Source organism: Arabidopsis lyrata, assembly GCF_000004255.2.
Source record: "Arabidopsis lyrata subsp. lyrata unplaced genomic scaffold ARALYscaffold_3, whole genome shotgun sequence".
In the NCBI taxonomy this organism is placed as follows: Eukaryota; Viridiplantae; Streptophyta; class Magnoliopsida; order Brassicales; family Brassicaceae; genus Arabidopsis; species Arabidopsis lyrata.
In genome coordinates this window covers 14,185,502-14,208,214 of record NW_003302553.1, presented here as the reverse complement: position 1 = coordinate 14,208,214, position 22,713 = coordinate 14,185,502, and the positions used below count along the sequence as shown (strand labels likewise).

Sequence of the window (22,713 nt, the reverse complement as noted above, 5' to 3'; positions counted from 1 at the left end):
TATAAGGAAATTATACGTATATATCTTATATAAAACAATTTAAAAAATCTAAAGAAGATAAATATAAGGAAATTCGATGTATCTTATGAAATAAAAATAGAAATAAAAGAAAAAAATTATAAGATCGACATAATATTTAACCTATCCTAGACAGACTTATCTGCCTTTTAAAAATGACAACTTTAAACAGAAAAATCTCTTTTATTTTGCTCCATAAATTGTGTTGGTTCCTTCACTATTGCTTGCTCAAGTTTCTGATAACATATGGAAGTATGCCTCCATGGTTGAAGTATGCCAATTCCACTTACACATTTATTTTACCATTATTAGTTCGTCCACATTAAATGCTTTTTTTCTCCACCAAACATTTTGAAGATTCGAGTATTTTGTTACCTCTGTGTCGAAGCGGACTGTGCAAGTGAAAGATTTTCCGTTGTCGGTAGTGACAGTAACATCTTGGCCAGGTCTTATCTCTGAGATATCGGTTGGGGGATTGATTGTGTAGCGTTCGTGACCAGTCAATCCAAGACTATCTGCGTCTTCACCAGACTTAAAGCACAACGGGATGATTCCCATTCCCACCAAGTTGCTTCGGTGAATCCTCTCAAAACTCTTTGCAATCACCGCTTTAACACCCTGAAAATCCCAACGATTATATATAGGCTCTGGAATTTGCAGCTGCAGAAGAAACGTGACAGAACATCGAACTCCAAGAACAAAATCAAAAGACCAAACAGAAAAAAAGATTGAAGAGAACATATTTGGAAAATAAACTAAGACAACCGTACTTTGTGTTTAGTAACAAATCTAAGAGCGGCTTCCTTGATTAACTATGATGAACCAGAATCACAAAATCACCTGAATAATTAGAACAATGAGTATATATTTCCAAACTCTAATTAGCACAAAATAGAAAAGAGAAACACATAGTTCAGCTTTGATATAATCACCATTAATATTTTTTTGTTTCTTTTGTCTTGGTTGCAGGAAAAACTCACCACTTTTAAATTCTTCATCGAGAACTAACTTGATCAGACTCCATTCGAAAAAGCATATTCTCCAAGCTGATCTTCCCATATAGTTCCACGCCCACCAAGAATAATTTCTAGAAGCTTCCTTATCAACTAACCTAAGGTTCCAGAAAACACAAGAGATTATGAAAAGTAGACAGATAATCCTGAAAATCATATTGAAATGGTGGAGCAAAGTAAAAATTGAAAATCAAAATTTATTGACCCCAAACGATCCGTAAAATCAGAAAAGTAAAGCAAAAGAATAATAAAAAAAAACCAAACCGGAAACACAATGCTGCAGAACAAAATCTAAACCAAACACAGAGCATCACAAGATTCACAACACCACTCTATCTTTGATTGCCATCCACAAAATCTTAAGCCATAAACAAATCTTCCAATCTCGCGGTCAAATCTTCCAATCTCGCGGTCGTTATCTCGCGGTCAAATCTTCCAATCTTCATCATCCTCTTGCTTGTTAATGTAGGATGTGTTGGAACTTGTTTTTGACGTAGTGGTTGTGACCATTTTTCGGTGGATTTTCCGGTGAAGACGTTCATCGGAATGACCGGTTCTTGGGCACGATGAGATCGTTGCTGCGAACACTACGCGGTAGTGTATTGGAATGTCAAAAACGGAGTTCGTTTGAATGAGAAATAGAGGTCCAAAGTGGCTAGCTTGTAAAGCTTGAAATGTTGACTAACGGTCAAATGTCGCACTTTGGAAGTTAAAGGAGAAACCCGAACCGTGTCGTATTGTGATGTGTCGCATCAAACCGGACCGGTTAGGATTTGGGGTTTGGAATTAGGGAAATAGAAAATGGGCTTACAACCCAAAATATTATTCTTATTTTCCCAAATTCAATTTTAATTATTATTGTTTAAATAATAATAAAAATGAGAATCTCTCCCTAATTGAATTTGTGTAACAACAAAATCAATGGTTATTGACAATAACTTATTGTCTCATTGACGACATTAACGTGATGGCATTAACATGAGAATTGATTCTGATTAATGTCTTGTTCTCCTTTTGACTACATGTACGTTGAAGGCTTTGGCTTTATAAGTAAGGCTTCTTCACCTCATTTTCATCATCGTGAACAATAATAAAAAGTCAATCCTCCTCTCTTCTCTTCTCTTTCCTTTTGTGTCTGAGAGTACAACACAGAATTTTGGTTCGTTTAGCTTCTGTTTTTTGAGTGCTGCGAAACAGTTGATGGTGTGGTTGTATCCTGGGATTCTGATTGCGTAACACCGTCACACTACGGGCAATTAAAGAATTAAGGAAAGAGTGTCTCGCCTCCACACAAATCGTTCTTCGTTCGTTAGAGTTTGGTATCGAGTTTGTAATTTTGATTCTGTTTCTTATCATTATTTACAACAATTTTTCAGTTTGCCATATCGTAGAAATCGTGGTTCTACAGGATGAAGTTTCCAGTCGACCACTTTAGAAGATGGCGTACCACTTTAGAAGAGAATTTGCTAGGCCCATGCCTGTTTAACTAAATATTTTGAAACCCGTTTAGTCTCCTACCCGTTTAAGCCCGCCAAATTTCTAAAAGCCCGTTTAGGCCCGTCAAAGATCAACATGATGACAACTCAAAAATGCTTCTACGGCTCTCTATGTTCCCTAAAAGTAAACAACAGAGTCTAGAGCAGCATTTGACCATCTTCAAGGTTTGGTAAGCAATAAACTATTAAACCAGTGACAACATATCAAATGGAGGCATCAATATAGCAAATGATCATAAGTAAAAAGACAAAATCCAGAACTAAAAGTCATGACAATTATCCAAATTCATTATAGAACTAAACAAAAAAAAGTAGATAGATAGTTGTAAAATTCGATAAAGATAAAATCTCAAAGGTTATTCAGAACCTGAGCTTAGTAAAGAACCACCTGTTCTTCCCAGTCTTGAAACGTTCCTTAAGCTTAGCCTTGCTTTACTCTTAAGAGCTTAAAGAGTCGCAACTTCCTTCAAATCTACATTGAGCGTGTAACGTGTATGCATCTTAAGAGCTTTGTGAAGAATAAGGTCCTGCATATTCGGGCAACATTCTGTTTTGTTTTGAATTTCTTTTAGTTGAATAAGTCATCCTTGTTTATAGGGATTGACTAGCTCCACGTTGAAGTTTGTTTTAGTAATTCTAGTAGCTTAAGTTTCGGATTCCAGTTGTAATTTCAAGGTCTATTTAAGAGACCAATTTCCTTTGTTGAATGTAAGCACTTTTCAGTTCATCTCTTTCTCTTTTAAAGCTTTTCTAAATCACATAGACTACAAAGTGGTATCAGAGCTTGATAATAATCTGAGAGAAAGAGATGAGAGACAAAGATACGATGATCATACCAAAGTTTGACGGTGACTACGAGCATTGGGCTATGCTCATGGAGAATTTGCTCCGCTCGAAGGAATGGTGGGATCTGATCGAAACAGGGATTCCAAGTCAAGAAAGAGGAACGGTTCTGTCGGGAGCACAGAGAGCCGAGCTGTTAAAGAAGATAGCAGAGAAGACGGTTACCGATCACAAAGTGAAGAACTATCTGTTCGATTCCATCGACAAGACGATTCTGAAAACAATTCTCAAGAAGGAGACGTCAAAGGAATTGTGGGAGTCAATGAAGAAGAAATATCAAGGTAATGATAGGGTGCAGAGCGCACAACTACAGAGGCTGAGAAGAAATTTTAAAGTCCTTGAGATGAGATTTGGAGAGTCAATCGAAGAGTACTTCTCACGAGTGATGGAAGTTGCTAACGACATGCGCAATCTTGGAGAAGATATGCCGGATTCAAAAATCGTTGAGAAGATTCTAAGAACGCTGGCTGAGAAATTCACATACATAGTGTGTGCGATTGAAGAATCAAAAGACATCAGGAGCATGACAGTGGATGGTCTGCAGAGCTCGTTGAGAGTTCATGAGCAAAACATGATCAGGCACGATGGAGAGGAGAAAGCTCTTAAAGTTGAGGGGCAATGGAAACCGAGCAGTAGCAGAGGCAGAGGAGGATATCCAGTTTGAGGAAGGGGCAGAGGTGGATATCAAGGTAGGGGCCGTGGTTTTGTCAACAAAGAGAACGTGGAATGTTTCAAGTGTCACAAGCTGGGGCACTACAAGTCGGAATGTCCAGAGTGGGACAAAGAAGCAAATTATGTTGAAATGGAGGAAGATTTGCTGTTGATGGCACGCATTGAGGATGTCAAAACCGAAGAGGAACAAGTCTGGTTTTTGGACTCGGGCTGCAGCAATCATATGTGCGGCTCAAGGGAGTGGTTTATTGAGCTTGACAGTACCTTTAAGAGAAGCGTGAAGCTAGGGGATGACAGGAGAATGTCTGTCGACGGAAAGGGAAATTTGCGGCTTGAGATCAATGGGAGAACTCAAGTAATTTCTGATGTCTACTTCGTACCTGAACTAAAGAATAATCTCTTTAGTGTGGGACAGCTGCAAGAGAAAGGTTTGAGAATCATTATCGAAGATGGAGAATGTGAAGAATGGCACAAAGAGGAGAAAAGAATGATAATGCATTCTACAATGGCAAAGAATAGGATGTTTGTAATTCCTGCCATTGTCAAGAAAGCAAAAGAAGTAGAAGATGGCCGATGTCTGCAAGTGATGGAAAAGACAAATGATTTATGGCACAGAAGGTATGGTCACCTCAACAACAAAGGCTTGAGATCGCTGGCAGAAAAAGACATGGTGATTGGGATACCAAAGCTGAGCCAAGAACCAGAAGAAGTCGTATGTGATATCTGCATGAGAGGAAAACAAAACCGAGAAAGCATTCCAAAGAAGAGCGTGTGGAAATCAACTTGAGTGCTCCAATTGGTTCACACCGACATATGCGGACCAATCACTCCACAATCTGAAAGCGTAAAAAGGTACATCATCAATTTCATAGATGACTAGAAAGTGTTGGACCTACTTCTTGTCAGAGAAATCAAAAGCTTTTAGAGTTTCTAAGGAATTTAAGGCTGGTGTAGAAAGGGAATTAGGGCAGATGTTGGTGTGTTTGCGCTCTGATATGGGAGCAGAATATAACTCTCGGGAGTTTGATGATTATTTCAGGGAGTTTGGTATCAAACGTCAGCTCACAGCGGCATATACACCTCAACAGAACGGAATCGCAGAGAGAAAAAACAGAACAGTCATGAACATGACAAGATGTATGATGCTGGAGATGGGAGTTCCAAGACGTTTTGGCCAGAAGCTGTTCAATATGCCTTATACATACTGAACAGAAGTCCATCAAAGGCCTTAGATGACGTCACACCGGAGGAGAAGTGGAGCAATTAGAAGCCGTTGGTGAGTCATCTCAGGGTATTCGGGAGTATCGCATATGCTCTTGTGCCGTATGAAAGAAGGATTAAACTTGATGAGAAGAGCGTCAATTGTGTATTGTTTGGAGTAAGCAAAGAATCAAAGGCGTACCGTCTCTACAATCCAGCAACGAAGAAGATAGTGATAAGTAGAGACGTTCACTTTGATGAAACCAGAGGATGGGATTGGGAAGAAAAACAAGAGGAGAAAGAACTCGCATGGGACGATTCACAGATTGAACCCGCTGAAGAAGAGAATGTGGTTGCAGAAGGAGAAAACCGTGTTGAAGAAGAAGAAAACGCTGTCGTAGAGGAAGCTCAACCAATTCCGGCAGCTCAGGTTCCTGTGAGAGAAGGTTCCAAGCGAACGATTAGGAGACCAGTCTGGTTCAAAGACTTTGACACAAGAGATGCAGAGTTTTTAATAGAAGAAGATAACGGAGAGATTCTTGCGTTGTTCATAGCTTCAAAGGATCCCGAGAGCTACGAAGACGCAGCACAAGAATCAGTGTGGAGAAAGGCAATGGAGACGGAAATTGCTTCTATAGAAGAAAACAACACATGGGAGCTAATCGATTTCCCGGAAGGAGCTAAGGTGATAGGAGTTAAGTGGGTGTTCAAAACTAAACTCAACGAGAATGGAGAAATCGATAAGTTCAAGGCAAGACTGGTTGCAAAAGGGTATCATCAGAAAGAAGGAGTGGATTTTCACGAAGTTTTTGCACCAGTAGCTAGATGGGATACAATAAGAGTGATATTGGCAAAAGCTGCAGAAAAAGGCTGGAATGTTTTCCAATTAGATGTTAAGAGTGCTTTCTTACACGGAGAACTAATGGAGGAGGTCTTCGTGGAGCAACCAAAGGGATTTGAGGTCAGTGAAGGATCTGACAAGGTTTATAGGTCGAAGAAAACGTTGTATGGCTTGAAACAAGCTCCAAGAGCATGGTACAGTCGCATTGAAGGGTATTTTCTGCGGGAAGGATTTGAAAAATGTTATTGTGAGCACACACAGTTCGTGAAGAAGGAAGAAGGATGCTGTTTAATCATAAGTCTTTATGTTGATGATCTCATCTACACTGGAAATTCAACTGAGATGCTTGAAGAGTTTAAAGACTCTATGATGAGAGAATTCTCAATGACGGACTTGGGTAAAATGAAATATTTCTTGGGAGTAGAGGTTGTGCAAGATGAGAAAGGGATCTTCATAAATCAAAGGAAATATGCAGAAGAAATTCTTAAAAGGTATGAAATGGAGAACTGCAATTCCGTTAAGAATCCTATGGTTCCGGGTCAAAGGCTGACGAAGACAGGAGGTGGAGAAGAAGTGAATTCAACAACTTGTTGGAAGCTTATAAGGTACTTAACTGCTACACGACCAGACTTAATTTACTCTGTGAATTTGGTCAGTAGGTACATGGAGAGTCCAAATGAACAACACATGGTAGCAGCTAAGAGAATTCTGAGATATCTTCAAGGAACTCGAGCTTTTGGTATTCAATATAAGTTTGGTGGAGAGCAAAAGCTGGTCGGGTATGTGGACAGTGATTATGCAGGGGATGTTGATGATTGTAAAAGCACCCCTGGATACGTTTTAATGTTGGGAGGAGGAGCAGTGTCGTGGGTCTCGAAGAAGCAACCGATTGTGACTTTGTCTACAACCGAAGCAGAATTCGTTTCAGCAGCTTATGGAGCTTGTCAAGCAGTGTGGCTCAGGAACATTTTGGAGGAGATTGGTTTTCAGCAAGAGGAAGGTACCATTATGTTCTGTGACAATAGTTCTACCATAAAGTTGTCTAAAAACCCGGTGCTACATGGAAGAAGCAAGCACATTCATGTCAGGTTTCATTATTTAAGGGAGTTGGTGAATGATGGTGTCATTCAGCTTGACTATTGTGGAACACAAGATCAGATATCCGATATCATGACAAAAGCTGTGAAACTCGATGTGTTTGAAAAGCTCAGGAGCAGGATGGGAGTATGCGTTAAGGAAGAGTAAACTGGAGAGGAGACATTCCAGTTTAGGGGAGGGAATGAAGAATAAGGTCCTGCATATTCGGGCAACATTCTGTTTTGTTTTGAATTTCTTTTAGTTGAATAAGTCATCCTTGTTTATAGGGATTGACTAGCTCCACGTCGAAGTTTGTTTCAGTAATTCTAGTAGCTTAAGTTTCGGATTCCAGTTGTAAGTTCAAGGTCTATTTAAGAGACCAATTTCCTTGGTTGAATGCAAGCACTTTTCAGTTCATCTCTTTCTCTTTTAAAGCTTTTCTAAATCACAGAGACTACACTTTGATAGGGAAAAATTCAATCTCTAAATCGAAAAGAGTTGGTCTTTCAACAACAAAATCAATTCAAAAACTTAATCAATCACCATTAACGTTACAAACATATATGAACAACAAAATAGGAGCTTACCATTATTAAGTGTTGCGTTGCGACGATCAAATGAATATCAATGACTCTTGTTGAGATCTCTCTCCGACACGACCAAATGCCCTAAGCCATTAAACAACAGATATAATCTCAAGTTTTGCCCCAAAAGAGGAGAAATACATATAAAAAGGAGGACTAGGCATTAATCAGTAAGCGTTGCGAGAAAGAGAAACCCAGAAAGAGGAGAAAGCAAAACCCAGAAAAAGAGCTTACGTGAGTGTTCCGACGAACCCAGAAGAAAGTCGTGAATTTGGGAGAAGGGTAACAACAATTGAAGAAAATTGAGAAGAAGCTATGGGAGCTGTTTCGATTTCAGATAATCAAAAACACACAAAATCACGATGACTCTCGTTGAGATCTCGGAGAGAGACGCCCAAATGTAACCCTAAACTGAAACGACGTAGCTTCGTTTAGTGGATTAGTCCGTTGTGCTCGAAAAAATATAGTTACTTGTTATTGTTTAAGTCACTTTAACGTTGGACGCCTAGATAGGGAGTTTTCTACACAAGTCTACAAGTTTAAATAAATCTAACACTGCATTTGGTTATATCCGCGACATTTTTTCCTCTATTTGAAGATTTAAAGGTCTGTCAAAAGAGATCGGCTCTTATTCCATTCCAAAAACAATAATATTCAACTCTTGCAAGTTGCGAAACTTGGGAGCCCAAACTCATATTGCATGAGATCACTCACCTTTTTAACCTATCCTAGACAGACTTATCTGCCTTTTAAAAATGACATTTTTAAACAGAAAAAATCTCTTTTATTTTGCTCCATAAATTGTGTTGGTTCCTTCACTATTGCTTGCTCAAGTTTCTGATAACATATGGAAGTATGCCTCCATGGTTGAAGTATGCCAATTCCACCTGCGCATTTATTTACCATTATTAGTTCGTTCACATAGAAATGTGTTTTTTCTTCTTTTTATCTTTCACCAAACATTTTGAAGACTGGAGTATTTTATTTACCTCTGTGTCGAAGCGGACTGTGCAAGTGAAAGATTTTCCGTTGTCGGTAGTGACGTTAACATCTTGGCCGGGTCTTATCTCTGAGATATCAGTTGGGAGATGGATCGTGTAGCGTTCGTGACCAGTCAATCCAAGAGTATCTGCGTCTTCACCAGACTTAAAGCACAACGGGATGATTCCCATTCCCACCAAGTTGCTTCGGTGAATCCTCTCAAAACTTTTAGAAATCACCGCTTTAACGCCCTGACAATCCCAATTTTTTTTGTTTCAGATAAAACAGTACAATGGGTTTATGCGAAAACAAACGAGAGAAGCGGTTCAAAACCTGTAGCATGGGTCCCTTGGCAGCCCAATCACGTGAGCTACCACTTCCATACTCAGCTCCAGCAAGAATAATTGTGTCTTCACCAGATGACTTGTACCTCTGATACATTTGACATTATGATAAGGAGACATTCAACATGATCAACGTACAGTCAGGAGTACAAATTTTAGTTAGATATATACAAACCATGGCTGCATCAAAGACTGAGAGCTTCTCTCCAGATGGAATGTGAACTGTCTTAGGGCCAACCTCACCATTCATGAGCTTGTTAACGATACGGATATTAGCAAAAGTGCCTCTGGCCATTATTTCATCATTCCCACGGCGACTTCCATATGAGTTGAAGTCCTTACGGTCAACGCCACGCTCGATGAGAAACTTTGCAGCAGGACTGTCCTTTTGGATGTTCCCAGCTGGTGAGATGTGATCAGTGGTGATACTGTCCCCAAAATTGAGCAAACAGTAAGCATCCTTCACATTGTGTGGCCCTGGAGGATCCATGGTCATGTCCTTAAAGTATGGAGGCTCGTGAATGTAAGTAGAGTTGGGATCCCATGAGTAAAGGGTATTCTCAGGAACAGACAGCTTATTCCACATGGGGTTACCCTTGGTGATTGACTCGTATGTTGCTCGGAACATGTCAGGCAAAACACTGGATTGAACAACCTGATCCATATGTCAAAAGACTTATTTAATATTTGTGTCCTAAAAAGAAGTTATTGTTCTCTGGTTAAGTCGTACATACCTCAGCAATTTCTTCCGTGGTTGGCCAGATATCTCTTAGGAAGACGTCCTTGCCATTCTTTCCAGTGCCAATAGGCTCCGATTCAAAGTCGATGTTAACCTGGAAAATAAGAAAGAAGAATGTTAAATTACCAATATGATAATGAGTCATGTGTCATTATCTCACACAAAATGTTGGTTGAATTTTGACAAGTTCCCAAGATTTATTACCGTGCCAGCAAGAGCATAGGCAACCACCAAAGGAGGAGAAGCAAGGTAGTTGGCTCTTGTTAGAGGATGAACACGCCCCTCAAAGTTCCTGTTCCCGGAAAGAACAGCAGCCGCCACAATGTCTAACAACAAGCACCACAAATTTTGATAACAATTGGCCACTTATATATAATAGTAATATAAAGGATGAAGGTCCAAAGTAAGTTTAGTTGCGAATCTCAATAATACCATTTTCGGTAATAGCAGCTCCCACTGATTCATTAATTTCTCCAGAATTCCCAATGCAGGTAGTGCAACCGTAGCCGACAATATTGAAACCCTGTTGATTCAGATATTCTTGCAGTCCACTGCATGAAGTAAAAATATAAACTTAAAATTTCCCGCACAAAAGCAAGAATCAGCCTTTAACAACAAAGAACTTGAAAACACTACAACATACCTCTTTAACAAGTATTTTGTAACAACTCCTGAGCCTGGCGCAAGACTTGTCTTTATCCAAGGCTTAACCTATAGAGGCAAGTTTTTGAAAAGGGATCAGAAAAAGTCGAGGCGTCAGATAGAATTCTAGTTTGATCTCGTGAAACCAACCTGTAGGCCAAGGTCACACGCCTTCTTTGCAACAAGACCAGCACCAAGCATGACACTGGGATTTGATGTATTAGTACAGCTTGTGATTGCAGCAATCACCACACTTCCATGTTTAAGCTCTGCTGGTTCTCCATTAAACGAAAAATTTGCCACTTTTTCTTGTGCCTCTTTAGGTATAGCAAAACCCTGCAGAGAATGTATAACAATATTCAGACATGAACAGTGGTATCTAAAATGTGCACCAACAGTCTATTGAACGAGCAAATGCTTAAGAAATCAGACCTCCACAAAACGAAACATCTAGTTACATACCTTGAACCCAACTTTACTGTCAAGACATGAATGCCAGTCAGCTTTCATATCCTTCAAAGTAACACGATCATGTGGCCTGCAAAGCAGATATCAATAAAATGGTCATGATCCATTAATCAGAAAATAAAAATTTGTGATTACAAAAACTGACAGAACCCATACCGCTTTGGTCCAGAAATGCAAGGTTCAACATTATCCAGGTTCAGTTCTAGATATGATGAGTAAACTCGGTCTTGCTGAGGCTGAAATTTATTAACAAAATAGTCAAATAAAAACCTGAAACGAGATAAAATACTTAAAACCCAAATATAAAGGATAAGGCTGATTTACCTCATTGTAGTCAACAAACATATTGTTAGCGCGAAGATATGCTTCAATCATGGCCACCTGCCATGAAAGTACTGTATCAGACCAGATATATATATAGAAGGAAGTTTAAAGCCAAACACTCACTGTCTCATCGCTTCTTCCAGTCAATTTGAGATACTGTAGAGTAACATGATCCACAGGGAAGAAGCCCATGGTTGCACCATACTCGGGAGACATGTTGGCAATGGTTGCCCTGTCAGCTAGGGACAGCCCACTCATACCATCACCTAAGAAGAAAAATGTAGCCTTTAGAATGCTCCAATAAACAAATGTCTATTAAAAAGGAGCATAACACTTAAGCGCTCACAAAGATGTAGATTACCATAAAACTCAACAAACTTTCCAACAACACCATGCTTCCTCAGCATTTGAGTCACTGTTAGAACCAAATCAGTAGCTGTTACACCATTACGCATTTTTCCGGCCAGTTTGAATCCAACAACACCAGGCAATACCATACTCATGGGCTGTCAAGCAAAAAAGAGTCATCAGTATAAGAAAGATTGAATATAAAACCTCACTAAACTGGAGCAGAATAGTCGTACAATATAGTCACCAGATTCACAAACATAGGATCTGGATAATGCTCATAATCAAAATAATTACCTGCCCAAGCATTGTTGCCTCAGCTTCAATGCCTCCAACTCCCCATCCAGCAACTCCCAAACCATCAATCATAGTTGTATGTGAATCAGTTCCAACCACGCTGTCTGGGTAGAGAAGGCCTTTGGTATTGAACACAACTCTTCCAAGATATTCCAAATTGACCTGAATTTTCAAGATGAGGTTTAGTTTGAGACAAAATCATTTCAATACACTGAAAACATGAGGTTGAAAAGGATATATATCAATGTCAGAACAAGTTTAGAAACAAATTATGGACTCGCACACTACAAGAGAATTACCTGATGCACAATACCAGAGCCAGGAGGCACAACAAGCATGTTCTGGAACGCAGTAGAACCCCATTTAAGGAAAGCAAACCTCTCCTTGTTCCTCTGGAACTCAAGCTCCATGTTTGCTTGCACTGCATTCTCAGATCGAGCAACATCAACTTGAACTGAGTGGTCAATCACAAGATCCACCGGAACCTGAGAGACACGGTATACATAAGAATTCTAGAAGAATCCTAAGCTAAACAAATAGCATCAATCTGCGCAAAATAACAAAATACCAAGGGATTGATTTTGTTGGAATCACTGCCCAGCTTATTCATCGCATCACGCATACAAGCAAGGTCAACAACAGCTGGGACTCCCGTAAAGTCCTGAAGAAGAACACGAGCCGGTTTAAACGGAATCTCGACTTGTTTAGGAGATGTTTTTTCCCAGTCAATAATCTTCTCAACATCTTCCTTAGTAACTTGAAAGTTATCACAATTACGAATCGCAGATTCAAGAAGAATCCTAATAGAGTAAGGAAGTTTATCTGCAAATAGATCACTCCTCTTAGATTCAGGTCCTTCATAAACTCATTCATAGAGATACTCAAAACTACATACCAATTCGTGGATCATTAAGAGCAGGTAAGCTATAGAACTTTCCAAATTCACCACCACCAGGCTTAGGAAGAGTAGTGAAGATCCCTTTAAACGGATGCTCTGACGCTGAAACAATAATAATCGCAAAAAAAACTGTTACTAAATCAACAGAGATCGGAAAATTCAAGCACTAAGATCAATCAGATCGAGAAACTTTACCCATGGAAGAGAAGGTTCTCTCGAGACGATCTAAGACTGGAGAAACAGCTCTGATCTGAGTGGTTAAGCGAAACGGAGATGGTTTTGAGTGAAAACAATGGCTCCAACGAGGAAGTGAACGAAAAGCAGGTGAAATGGTACCAAAAGATCTACGACCAAGAAGAGACGACGGAGAAGTAGATGAAACGGACGGATATGAAAACGATCGGAAGGAGAAGAGTGAAGAAGAGCGAGAAGAAGCAGCTCGAAGGATAGAGGAAGAAGCGGAAGATGAAGCAGTTATATACATGATGATGAAATCACGCTTCCAGATGCAGATTCAGATACTGACAGAGAAGAAGAAGAAGATAAGGTTTTTGATTGATCAATTGGGAACGATCATGGAGGTTGATGATGATGAATCTGACGTTGGAGGCGTGTGGAGACGAAACGAAAATGCCTAGGTCTGTGTGCCAAATAAGTCAATCTTGCCTCTCTCGCAAGGGAATACTTTTGTGTTTTTTTTTTTTTTTTTTTTCAACAAGGATAAAATAGGGTTTTCAAATTATGAAATTTGTGTATTTTTAAGAAAGTTGTTAATTTGTTATGATCTGAATCATGATATTTTTTTTTTTTTGGTATGAGGAGGGGAGACAAAAGCTTCCCTATTTTATTGAAAGAAAAACTTAAACACAATTACACACGGATATTACGAGGGTACGCAGATCCGTTCATGTCATCAAACAACAACGAACTAACAATGGGCGGACTTCCATCCAAAAAATGAAAACCCAACGATAACGTAAACGCATAGTTCGCTAATCCATCTGCAAGACGATTAGCCTTCCTATACACATGAGACACTCGGACTATCCAGTCCCTTGAAATGAAGTCATAGCACAACCGTACTAGGAATGACAGTGGATGATTCTCGCTTATCCCTGTCGTCAAAAAACCCACCACAATCTCCGAATCCACTTCGAGTTCTACTCGTGTGATATTGAAATTCTCGTCAATTGTATTTTGAACTAGGAAAATTCGCTTATAAACATAATAAAGTCACGGAAGAATCCATAGAAAATTTGATTTTTCTATTTTTAAATTATTTATTTAGATTTTTCGAAAAAAATTAAAATCTATGTTTACGTAACATAGAATTTTAGTTTTATTTTAATGTGAATTATTTTGATTCGTCTGAATACATCTTTTTTAGATCCTATGATTAAAACAATAGCAGTAATGTCCACGCGGAAACGCTACATCTAGACACTGGCAGTAAGGAAAATCTTTTTTTCCGAGGCTATCTTTGCATAGTGGAGCATCAGCACAATATCCATTCAAAAATGCTACAATGCTATCTTTCTTTTTTCTGTTCTCAACTGTATCAAATCACAAAAATGTTGAATTATGGATAAAACATGTTAGATAAACAATTGATGATGTTACAAATTGCGGAACAATTTTTGGTATTATACGATTAATGTTTTCATACTATGCGAGTAACTGATCAAAATCAAAAGAAGAAGAATATATTACCTTTAGCATGAGTCATAACAAAGAACACGAGAACACATAAAACCACCAATGAAGTAGCAGATTTCATGATTAAAAAACACTGATAAAATATTTTCTAAGTTTTTTCGTAAATTTATTATTTTTTCTTGATCTTGTAATGAATCCTTAAGAATGTATTCAACTATATATTTTGAATTATTTTTGGGTAAAATTAGGAAAATTTCTATGATTTGTTATAATATCCTCCCAAATCCCACTAAAAACATAAGATTTAATTTTTTATCTTTTTAATCAAGGAAATCTTCTATATATACCACCTTAAAGTCAATAAAAATCTAATTCTTAAATAGGTGATTGGTTGGGTTGTAGCTGTAATTTTTTGATGTAGTATTTTTGCTATATATGTGATGGCCTGGCTATAGCTGTAGTTTTGTTTTTTTGTCAGCCACACATTAATTAAAAGTTCACCCTATAATTGTAGATGTAGGTTTTTTCTGTAGCTATTTTAATTGTAAAGATTCCTTGGTAAAGTTAGGTCAATATTGTGGATTTAATTTAAGTATAAGAATTTTTAAAATTTGCAACATATTACAATACGATAACAAATGAAACATATAATTAATAGTACATTATACAATTTTTGGTGAAAATATATATTATAATATAAAGATTTATAACAACTAAAGTGAAATATATGTATATATATAATTTATATAATTTTCTGTCATTTTTTAAATATGTTATTTTTATTAGTAAAAATATTGTAAAAAGATTATTCTATCTTATGTTTAAAGTATCATGTACTAATATGTAATCAAGAAATAAAATAATTATTTTTTTGTTAAAATTTATTAGATAAATGTTTATCTTATGTTTAAAGTATCATGTACTATTATATAAATAGCTTATGTTTAAATTATCATGTACTAATATGTCTAGGAAAAGGGGGCATTAAAATTTCAAGCATAGGAGAAAAAAAATGTATACAGCTCTTAAAGTACAAAAATGTTATGTAAAAAATTTAAGAGTTACATAAAAAAAAAGAGTTGTTTTGAGCAATGAAAATTTTTTAGGAGAGCTAAAGTTTGATTGATTCAATATTGGAGATTTAAGTTTTCTTAGAACTGTGCCATAAAGATTCAGTACAGTCCAAGCGTCACTCGAACCGGCGATCTCTAAGCTTCGCCTAGGATCATTACTAGTTGAAGTTGAACTAACGACATTTGGTCTCCCTAAAATATTTCCAAAAACAATGAGGTAAGTTTTTTAAATAACTATCTCAATAACACTAGATTTTAAAAGACATTTCAAAATCATGATTGAATAATTCACATGAGTTGTCATTTCAACACATCATTTAAAATTCTTAGTAGAATACAATAGTTTAAATTTTTTGATCAAATTAAAATACTTATGATATTTTAACATCATAATATTTTGAAAATAGAATATTCATATAGAAAAATATCTTCTATCTATTTTCCTAATATATAAAAAATATCCAATCGATTGTATTTAGTTAAATATATATAAGATTATTAAATGAGATTATTAAAATTAAAATTATTGTACCTTTAATGAGATTATTAAAATTACATATTTCTAATGACATTTTTGTAATGTTTAACAAAATCTTAACAAAACATCTAGTTACTTCTATATGTTATCTTAGTTACATATTTTAGTCATTTAAACGAAACCATGATTTATGCATTGCAATTCAGAGTACATGTCACTTACCTTCTCAGGAAAAACAGCCTATTCCCTCATGAACTCAATTACTTTATCGTATTTATACACAAAACTTTGAAGCGTGCTTATAAATACACGAACTTAACTAAAATTTGAATTTGCTACACGAACAATTCAAATCCGGCCAAAACCATCAAATCGACAAACGGTGTTAATTTTCCGTTAACATATGCTGACTAAGATGCAACGTTTGCAGTCTAAGATGCCACGTTTGCAGTCTAAGATGCTACGTGGTTTCATTTAAAATTTAAAATAAAAATCAGAGATAAAATCTGATTTAGCCTAGAATCAAACACACTACCTTTTAATTAAGGTAGAACACTCGCAACCAACTAAGCTAAGACAACTTCAATGAATCTGTATCTATATATATAGATGAAACGACGTCGTTTCATAGCTTGATGTAGCATCCTAGTCAGCATTTGTTAACGGAAAATTAACACCGTTTGTCAATTTGATGATTTTGGCCGGATTTGAATTGTTCGTGTAGCAAGTTCAAATTTTAGTTAAGTTCGTGTAGTTGTAAGCACACTTTAAAGTTTTGTGTATAAATACGATAAAGTAACTAAGTTTAGGGGGGAATAGGCAGTGTGGATGTAGGATTCACACTCGATTGTCTTTAAGTATTTTTGTGGAGAAAAACTCTAAAATCAACAAATGAAAAATAAGAATTTGAAAAGGAGAGTAACCAAGAAACTAAATAAAGCGAAAGAATTTGGCAAGAATAAAATAGTAAAAAGCCTTGCGAAATTGTAAAAGAAAGAGTATGTTGTATTGCTTGATAGTCAGAGGTAAAAGGTTGTTTTTTTTCAAACACATGCGTTTGAGGTTGTTTTTATAGAGAAAATATGATCAATGCGGTCATTTACTGCTCATAATCGCATTGATCCGCATTAATCATGTAGGTTACAATTTGACCGAAACGGCTTGAATTTGAACTATCCTGGGCTTCGCGTGGATCTTCCGAACTCTTTCTTGTTGACTCCGAACTCCTGCGTCTTGACACTGCCGCGAACCTCGAACAATATTCTCCTCGCTTCGGCCTTCTTTTATGCGAACTATATGTTGAATAAGAGCGAACTCCGTACTGGTAAAGATCAAGCTCTTTAATAAATTGAATCGAACTTCCGACAGGTCGAGCTCGATTCTCGCAATGAAACATCTAGAAATCCAAGAGGATTATTATGTAATAATGATGTGGCCAGATCCAAGTGGATCCTACCGAAGATGTGTGGGATCCGACCCCAACATTTAGCCCCCCAAGTCTTGCGAGCTGAATGCTCGGCTTGGAAGACTTAAGTAAACAGTAATTAATGACTCGAGATCTTTAACATTTTGGAATTATCCCATGTTTTACGCTATTACGCCGATCTCGGATAATCAATCGATTTGATATCCCTGACAACCGTCATCATTAATTTCCTAATTTCATATTAATATTGCGGGGAAAACCGTCCCACTTCCCAACATTCTCGAGGCGGTCTTTCATCATACTTTAGGGTTCTAAGAGGTAATATTACTTTTCCATCTTATCTTCTTCACCCGGAGAACTTTCATTCTTATTACAGAAATAATTGTTTCCTTTCGGTAAAAAATCCCTTTCGTAAAAATGTCGAACCTTTCTTCCGAATTTCGTGAATTCGAGGCTGATGATCTCGAAGCTCTCATGGGTGAAGGATCCGAACCTCAAATCCAAACCGGAGACGAGTTCGGTCTTCACCCCCAGAGTGAATCAACTGTCGATTCTCTCAATGATCATTGTAGATTATGTCACATCCCTTCTGAGGTAGAGATAGTAGTTCCGGAGCCCTACGAATCTCCTGAGTCGGGGCGAGAAGGTTATTTTTGCGCCTATGAAATTTATTCCAAAGGGTGCGGCTTATTCCTTCCCCTTCCTGAGATACTCCCCGTCTACCTCAATCATCTGGGAATTGCCTTTTCTCAGATGTCGCCCAACATGCTTCGGTATTTTTTGTGTACCTTCACTGTTGCGGCGGAGGCGGGCTACTCGTTGGGACTTAGCGAGCTTCTGGAACTCTTCCAGGCCCGCGAATCCCAAAATTCTGGGTATTACGCCCTTTATCCGATCGCGGATCGGACTGTTATTGATGGCCTGCCCCTAAAGGACAACGCCTGGAGGAAGTTTTGGTTCTTCTTCGGCATAAATAATTTTTCGATTCAGAGTTATTCCGAACTCCTGCAAATTCACTGGTCATCGAATTTGGGTAGAAACTAGGACTTAACTGAATAACTTTCCTATGTTATCTCATACCGCGTTCCAACATTTCCTTGTTTTCTCGCAGGTCCCCAAATTCGGCCAGTCCCATCCGTTGATTTTCTCAACTTCTACAAGGCCGTCTTGGAGAGGCCAGTTAATTGGAATTCTTTTACTTTGGAAAGAATTCACGGTGCCGGATTTTCTGTAAGAATGAGTCTTACTCACCCCGTCAACCCCCTTCTGCTGAGATCGATCTCTCGAGTCTGAACGCCCGAGATAGGAGAAAGATGAAAGAGGCAAACAAAAAGGTCAAAGATCAGATTTCCTAAATCGGGAAAAGTAAGAAAAATGCAACCTCCGCCGGGGACGACAAAGTCTACCGGAAAACTCTCCTAGTCGACGATGGATCCCTTGAAGGTTCAAAGTCAATGGCGGTTGTTGTGAACAATGCTCCTCCCTCCTCCCCAGCAGCGGACAACGTGGCCGCTGCCACTGCTGAGGAGGGAATCCTTTTAGGTGATTCTTCTTCCATGAAGAAGAGGAAAGCCGAAGAACTTGAACCCCTACTCCAGGGACGTCCCAAGAGCACAAGGAAGGACAGAGCTGCTCCCTCGAATCTGTCGATTCCTGAACCAGCCGAAGCCCAGGATGTAAATCCTGATTCAGGACTTGCTTTAAAGGAACCGCTGGGTTCTGGGATGCTACCCCCTCGACGTCCCCGAGGCAATACCTCTAGGGTTTGATCGTCCCCGAGCTCGGGACTTGTTGCCAGAGCTTCATCCCAATCAGGTAACCTTTGATTACCGTTTTGTTACTTGAGATAAATTGACTTTTTAAGAAGGTGAATCCTCACATAACTTCCTTTATTCTAGACAAAGAGAAGATTGGGAATATGTTTAGATGCTTTCACACCCGCTTTGGGAAGAAACTCCCGTCCTTTGATTGGTGGAAGCCCGACATCAAGAAGATGTATATCAGCCGTTCATTCCACTCCTCTCAGGTTCGATCATTTGTATCCTTAAATAGCCGATCACGAAAAATCCCCTTTTTTAAAAAAAAAATGCATCTTCTTTGACTAGGCAACTCTGGACGTGAATGGAATCATTAACCATTACGAAGAGGAGCTTGCCAAAGTTTCCAAGAAGGCTGTTGTTGCTGAAGGGGAGATTGAGAAACTGCAATCTTCTAGTCGGCTTGTGCAGGAGTCTGCTGGCCTCAACTCGGCTCGCCAGGAAGAAATCGAGCGACTCAAAAGATCCGGCGAGGAGACAAAGAAGGCTTTGATTGAGACAGAGCAAATGCTAGAGTCCGCCCTTACTGAACGTAACCTCGCAAAGGGCGAAATCGAGCTTCTGAGATCAGAGCTTGACAGAGCTAAGACAACTGTTGAGGAGCTCGAGTGTAAAAATAAATCTCTCTCCGAACTGAATGATCGAGATGTTCGCAAATTATCTCACGATGCTCGGAAAGAGGTCGAAGGAGCTGGGCAAAAGTTTCTTCTTGCTGTGCAGAAATTTATTACTGCAGATAAAGCTTGGAACAAACTCAGCTCCGAACGTGATGAGATGAAGAGCAACCTCGATCTGATCAAGGAGATAGAGGATGGATCAGTCAATTTGGCTGAAGAGAAGGAGACAGTGGGCGCTGAGCTCGCCGAGACTGAAGCTAAGTTAGCTAGCGCTCCCCAGCCACATTTGAATTTGCAGCAGTTTGCTTCTTAGTTCGCTGATTCCCCTCCACCGACTGAACCAAGTATTGGTTAGTCTCTGGATGAGATGCTGTTAACTGGTTCTCCTCGCGCTCATTTTAATGAGTTCGGAACCAATGTTGACAGAATCTCCTCGGGACGAGCTCAGGGGCTCTCTGATCAGGGGCTTGTCATCTCCTCGATTATGAGAGACGATGTTGAATCGAGGAACGAAACTCCTCACGATGCTAGCTTGCTTAACCCTGAAGTGGTTCTCGGGGTGCTCTTGTCTCAAGTCAAGTAAGAGAAGAAGGAGGTTCGCCTATGAATGAATGATGGTGATTGCATTCACCTTATGTGGGGATTGTCCCTTTAATTTTTAAGACATGAAATTTGCCTTGTTGGCCATGGGGCCGTTTTACTACTTTTGAGTTTTTCTTTGCCCAAGGCGGCTTTTATTACTATTTTGAATAAATTTCCCAAGGGGGTTTAATTAAAATTTATTTAGGAAGAAATATTTAATTTTGGTGGAAACCATCGATTTTACTTGGAGGGTTTGCAAAGTCCTCCTAACCGAAATGGTTTAAGATTATAGGAGAGATAGGCTGATCAGTCCTACTTGCCTTTTTTAAAGAAAAAACATTGGAATTTTTCCTCGGTCTCTCGAAGGCGAGGATGGAGCTCGGCTTAAGTTTTTTTTATATCAAGGGATAAGATTTATAATTCATGAGAATTTTGTCATAAATATGACCAGGCAATGATGGCTTCGGAATCGCTGGGCCGCGTTTTAATTGGATCTGAAGCTTGCTCTAACAGGCCAGCAATATATAATTATTTTTAGAAATCTGAACCTCTTTCTCCTTCAAAAGGAATTCCGAAAGATCACCATAGTTCATTATCAGAAAAAACTTGAAAAATGCCGCTGTCTTCTTTCAGATCAAGCTCAAGAATAACAACTTCAAGTGGGAACCCACTGTTTGAGTCCGAAGACGGATTCTCTCCAAAGGGAGTTATTCACCCAACGTTTTTTCATTTCCGAACAGGGAAGAAAAGAGTTAAATGTTATGACTTCCTGGAAAAGGTTCCTTTTCTAACTCTTAGTCTTCTCAGAAAACTATAACTTCCTTTCTTTTGGTCATTTGACAAAATGTTTGTTCAAACAGATTGTCGGGAGACACAAAGCTTTATGTGACAAGAGACAAAGAATCGGAAGGAGGCGCCGTGCTCTTGATGAACGCATAAAGAGGATGGAAAGAGAGATCCTTCGCCTGGAATCTGAACCGCACGAATGGGAGAGGAATGGTCTAGACATTGTGGCCATAATGCCTACTTGCCTCCGAAGATTCCTCCGCATGCTGGATAAATTTCATCGTTTATCCTTGGCGACCAGGGATGGATCCTCTTTCGTTTCATGTTCCATAGAGTTTCGGAGACTTCCGATGTTAAGAACTGAAGAAAAAGAGGAACCGGAGATGAAAATTGTTGATGACTTCCCCGCCCCTTTTGATTTATCTTCTGACGAGGGACTATCCTCAGAAAGCTGTTCGGGATCTTGCACCTCGCTGGAGTCATTATCGGGCGAAGACTTTTAATCGAACACTTTCCGTTTTATGTTTGTAAAATGTCACTGGATTTGAAACCCAGCAACATTAATTATATTCCTCCTTTTGCTTTAAATTTGCCGATTTATTCAAATCTCATTTAATGCGTTTAATCTAGGGAATATAATTAGCAATTAACTCGATTACATTTTCCATGAAAGTCGTAATTTCAGATTTGGGAAATCGTCAATTAATCCTCTTAAATGCAATCGAATAAATTTTCGAGTATAAAGTGGGTGTAGTTTATCATTGAATTTCAACAACAATTCTACAAAAATGTCTGAAGAGGGAAATTCTGCAGAGAAAACTTCTGACTCATCCAGATTGATAAGTGACGATCTTCCGGGAGCACCAAACATCGAGCTTACCAAAACGGTAAGAACTGGCGAACCGGAAGGGTCACGAATATTGAGGAAGGGAACCAGCATTCAGGTTCCGATCGTATTAATCGAGAGATTGTCAGCCCAAGATCGTGTCAAGGCTGAGGAGTTTATCAATAAGGTATTTTTCATCTTAGTGATTAACTTCTTTTTGTTATTGCTAAACATAGCGTTTTATTTTCTTCAGCTTATCACTCGACATGACGAGCTCGTAGATGAAAATAAAAAGATTAGGAAACGGATAATGGAGCTAGAGAAGCGTTGCCTTGACATTGCTCGCGAGCTTCATCGCCTCGAAGCCCATCCTTCCGATTGGATCGAACTAGGACTTCAGGAGTACGGAAACATGCCAGGTTGTATTATTAGCATCATTGACCTCGCTGGTCAAGGAGCAGCGCTATTCCGTAATTCAAGACCCTTCTAGATCCGGTCTTAGCTTAGCAAGAAATATTTATTTATACATTGTTCGCAACGTATCTTTATATTTATGCTCGAATATCAAATTCATAAAAACAAGATTCCATGACTGGAATAATATTTTTATTATTATGTTATAGTTGGACTCGTGTTTAGCGAGCTGCCTACGTATCCAGAATAGGAT

General features: G+C 38.7%; 3 protein-coding genes and 1 long non-coding RNA gene across 4 annotated transcripts; 1 reads left to right on the top strand and 3 right to left on the bottom strand.

Moving 5' to 3' along the window:
• Positions 1 to 139: 139 nt before the first annotated feature.
• On the bottom strand, positions 140 to 1,031 carry LOC110229761 (aconitate hydratase 3, mitochondrial-like). The gene is made up of 3 exons (XM_021030580.1): positions 999 to 1,031; positions 394 to 636; positions 140 to 304 (listed from the first exon to the last, which is right to left on the bottom strand). The coding sequence occupies exons 1-3, from the start codon at positions 1,014 to 1,016 to the stop codon at positions 236 to 238; spliced, it is 330 nt and encodes a 109-aa protein (XP_020886239.1). The 5' UTR covers positions 1,017 to 1,031; the 3' UTR covers positions 140 to 235.
• Positions 1,032 to 2,449: 1,418 nt separating this feature from the next.
• LOC110229762 lies at positions 2,450 to 8,195 on the bottom strand. Its single transcript, XR_002333159.1, has 3 exons — positions 7,979 to 8,195; positions 7,748 to 7,828; positions 2,450 to 2,999 (listed from the first exon to the last, which is right to left on the bottom strand). It is a non-coding gene; the product is annotated as an uncharacterized LOC110229762 (long non-coding RNA).
• A 153-nt stretch (positions 8,196 to 8,348) lies between these two features.
• LOC9319771 (aconitate hydratase 3, mitochondrial) lies at positions 8,349 to 13,441 on the bottom strand. The gene is made up of 19 exons (XM_021030579.1): positions 12,981 to 13,441; positions 12,783 to 12,887; positions 12,456 to 12,709; positions 12,187 to 12,372; positions 11,888 to 12,049; positions 11,604 to 11,748; positions 11,366 to 11,508; positions 11,243 to 11,299; positions 11,075 to 11,154; positions 10,913 to 10,988; positions 10,601 to 10,786; positions 10,452 to 10,519; positions 10,241 to 10,359; positions 10,013 to 10,134; positions 9,804 to 9,902; positions 9,245 to 9,724; positions 9,059 to 9,157; positions 8,734 to 8,976; positions 8,349 to 8,631 (listed from the first exon to the last, which is right to left on the bottom strand). The coding sequence occupies exons 1-19, from the start codon at positions 13,267 to 13,269 to the stop codon at positions 8,563 to 8,565; spliced, it is 2,982 nt and encodes a 993-aa protein (XP_020886238.1). The 5' UTR covers positions 13,270 to 13,441; the 3' UTR covers positions 8,349 to 8,562.
• A 5,431-nt stretch (positions 13,442 to 18,872) lies between these two features.
• Positions 18,873 to 20,165, top strand: LOC110230101. The gene is made up of 3 exons (XM_021032090.1): positions 18,873 to 19,167; positions 19,317 to 19,444; positions 19,524 to 20,165. The coding sequence occupies exons 1-3, from the start codon at positions 18,873 to 18,875 to the stop codon at positions 20,163 to 20,165; spliced, it is 1,065 nt and encodes a 354-aa protein (XP_020887749.1).
• Positions 20,166 to 22,713: the final 2,548 nt, after the last annotated feature.

Bases quoted from the DNA above. Each gene is read 5' to 3' on its own strand.
- LOC110230101 (XM_021032090.1), top strand. From the start codon at position 18,873: ATGGCGGTTGTTGTGAACAATGCTCCTCCCTCCTCCCCAGCAGCGGAC. The intron at 19,168-19,316 runs GCAATACCTCTA...CCTTTATTCTAG, and splicing joins ACCCCCTCGACGTCCCCGAG to ACAAAGAGAAGATTGGGAAT. The intron at 19,445-19,523 runs GTTCGATCATTT...TTCTTTGACTAG, and splicing joins GTTCATTCCACTCCTCTCAG to GCAACTCTGGACGTGAATGG.
- LOC9319771 (XM_021030579.1), bottom strand. From the start codon at position 13,269: ATGTATATAACTGCTTCATCTTCCGCTTCTTCCTCTATCCTTCGAGCT. The intron at 12,050-12,186 runs GTAATTCTCTTG...TTGAAAATTCAG, and splicing joins GCTCTGGTATTGTGCATCAG to GTCAATTTGGAATATCTTGG. The intron at 10,520-10,600 runs GTTGGTTTCACG...TTGCCTCTATAG, and splicing joins CGTGTGACCTTGGCCTACAG to GTTAAGCCTTGGATAAAGAC.
- LOC110229761 (XM_021030580.1), bottom strand. The intron at 305-393 runs GTAACAAAATAC...ATAAATGTGTAA, and splicing joins CAGTCCGCTTCGACACAGAG to GTGGAATTGGCATACTTCAA.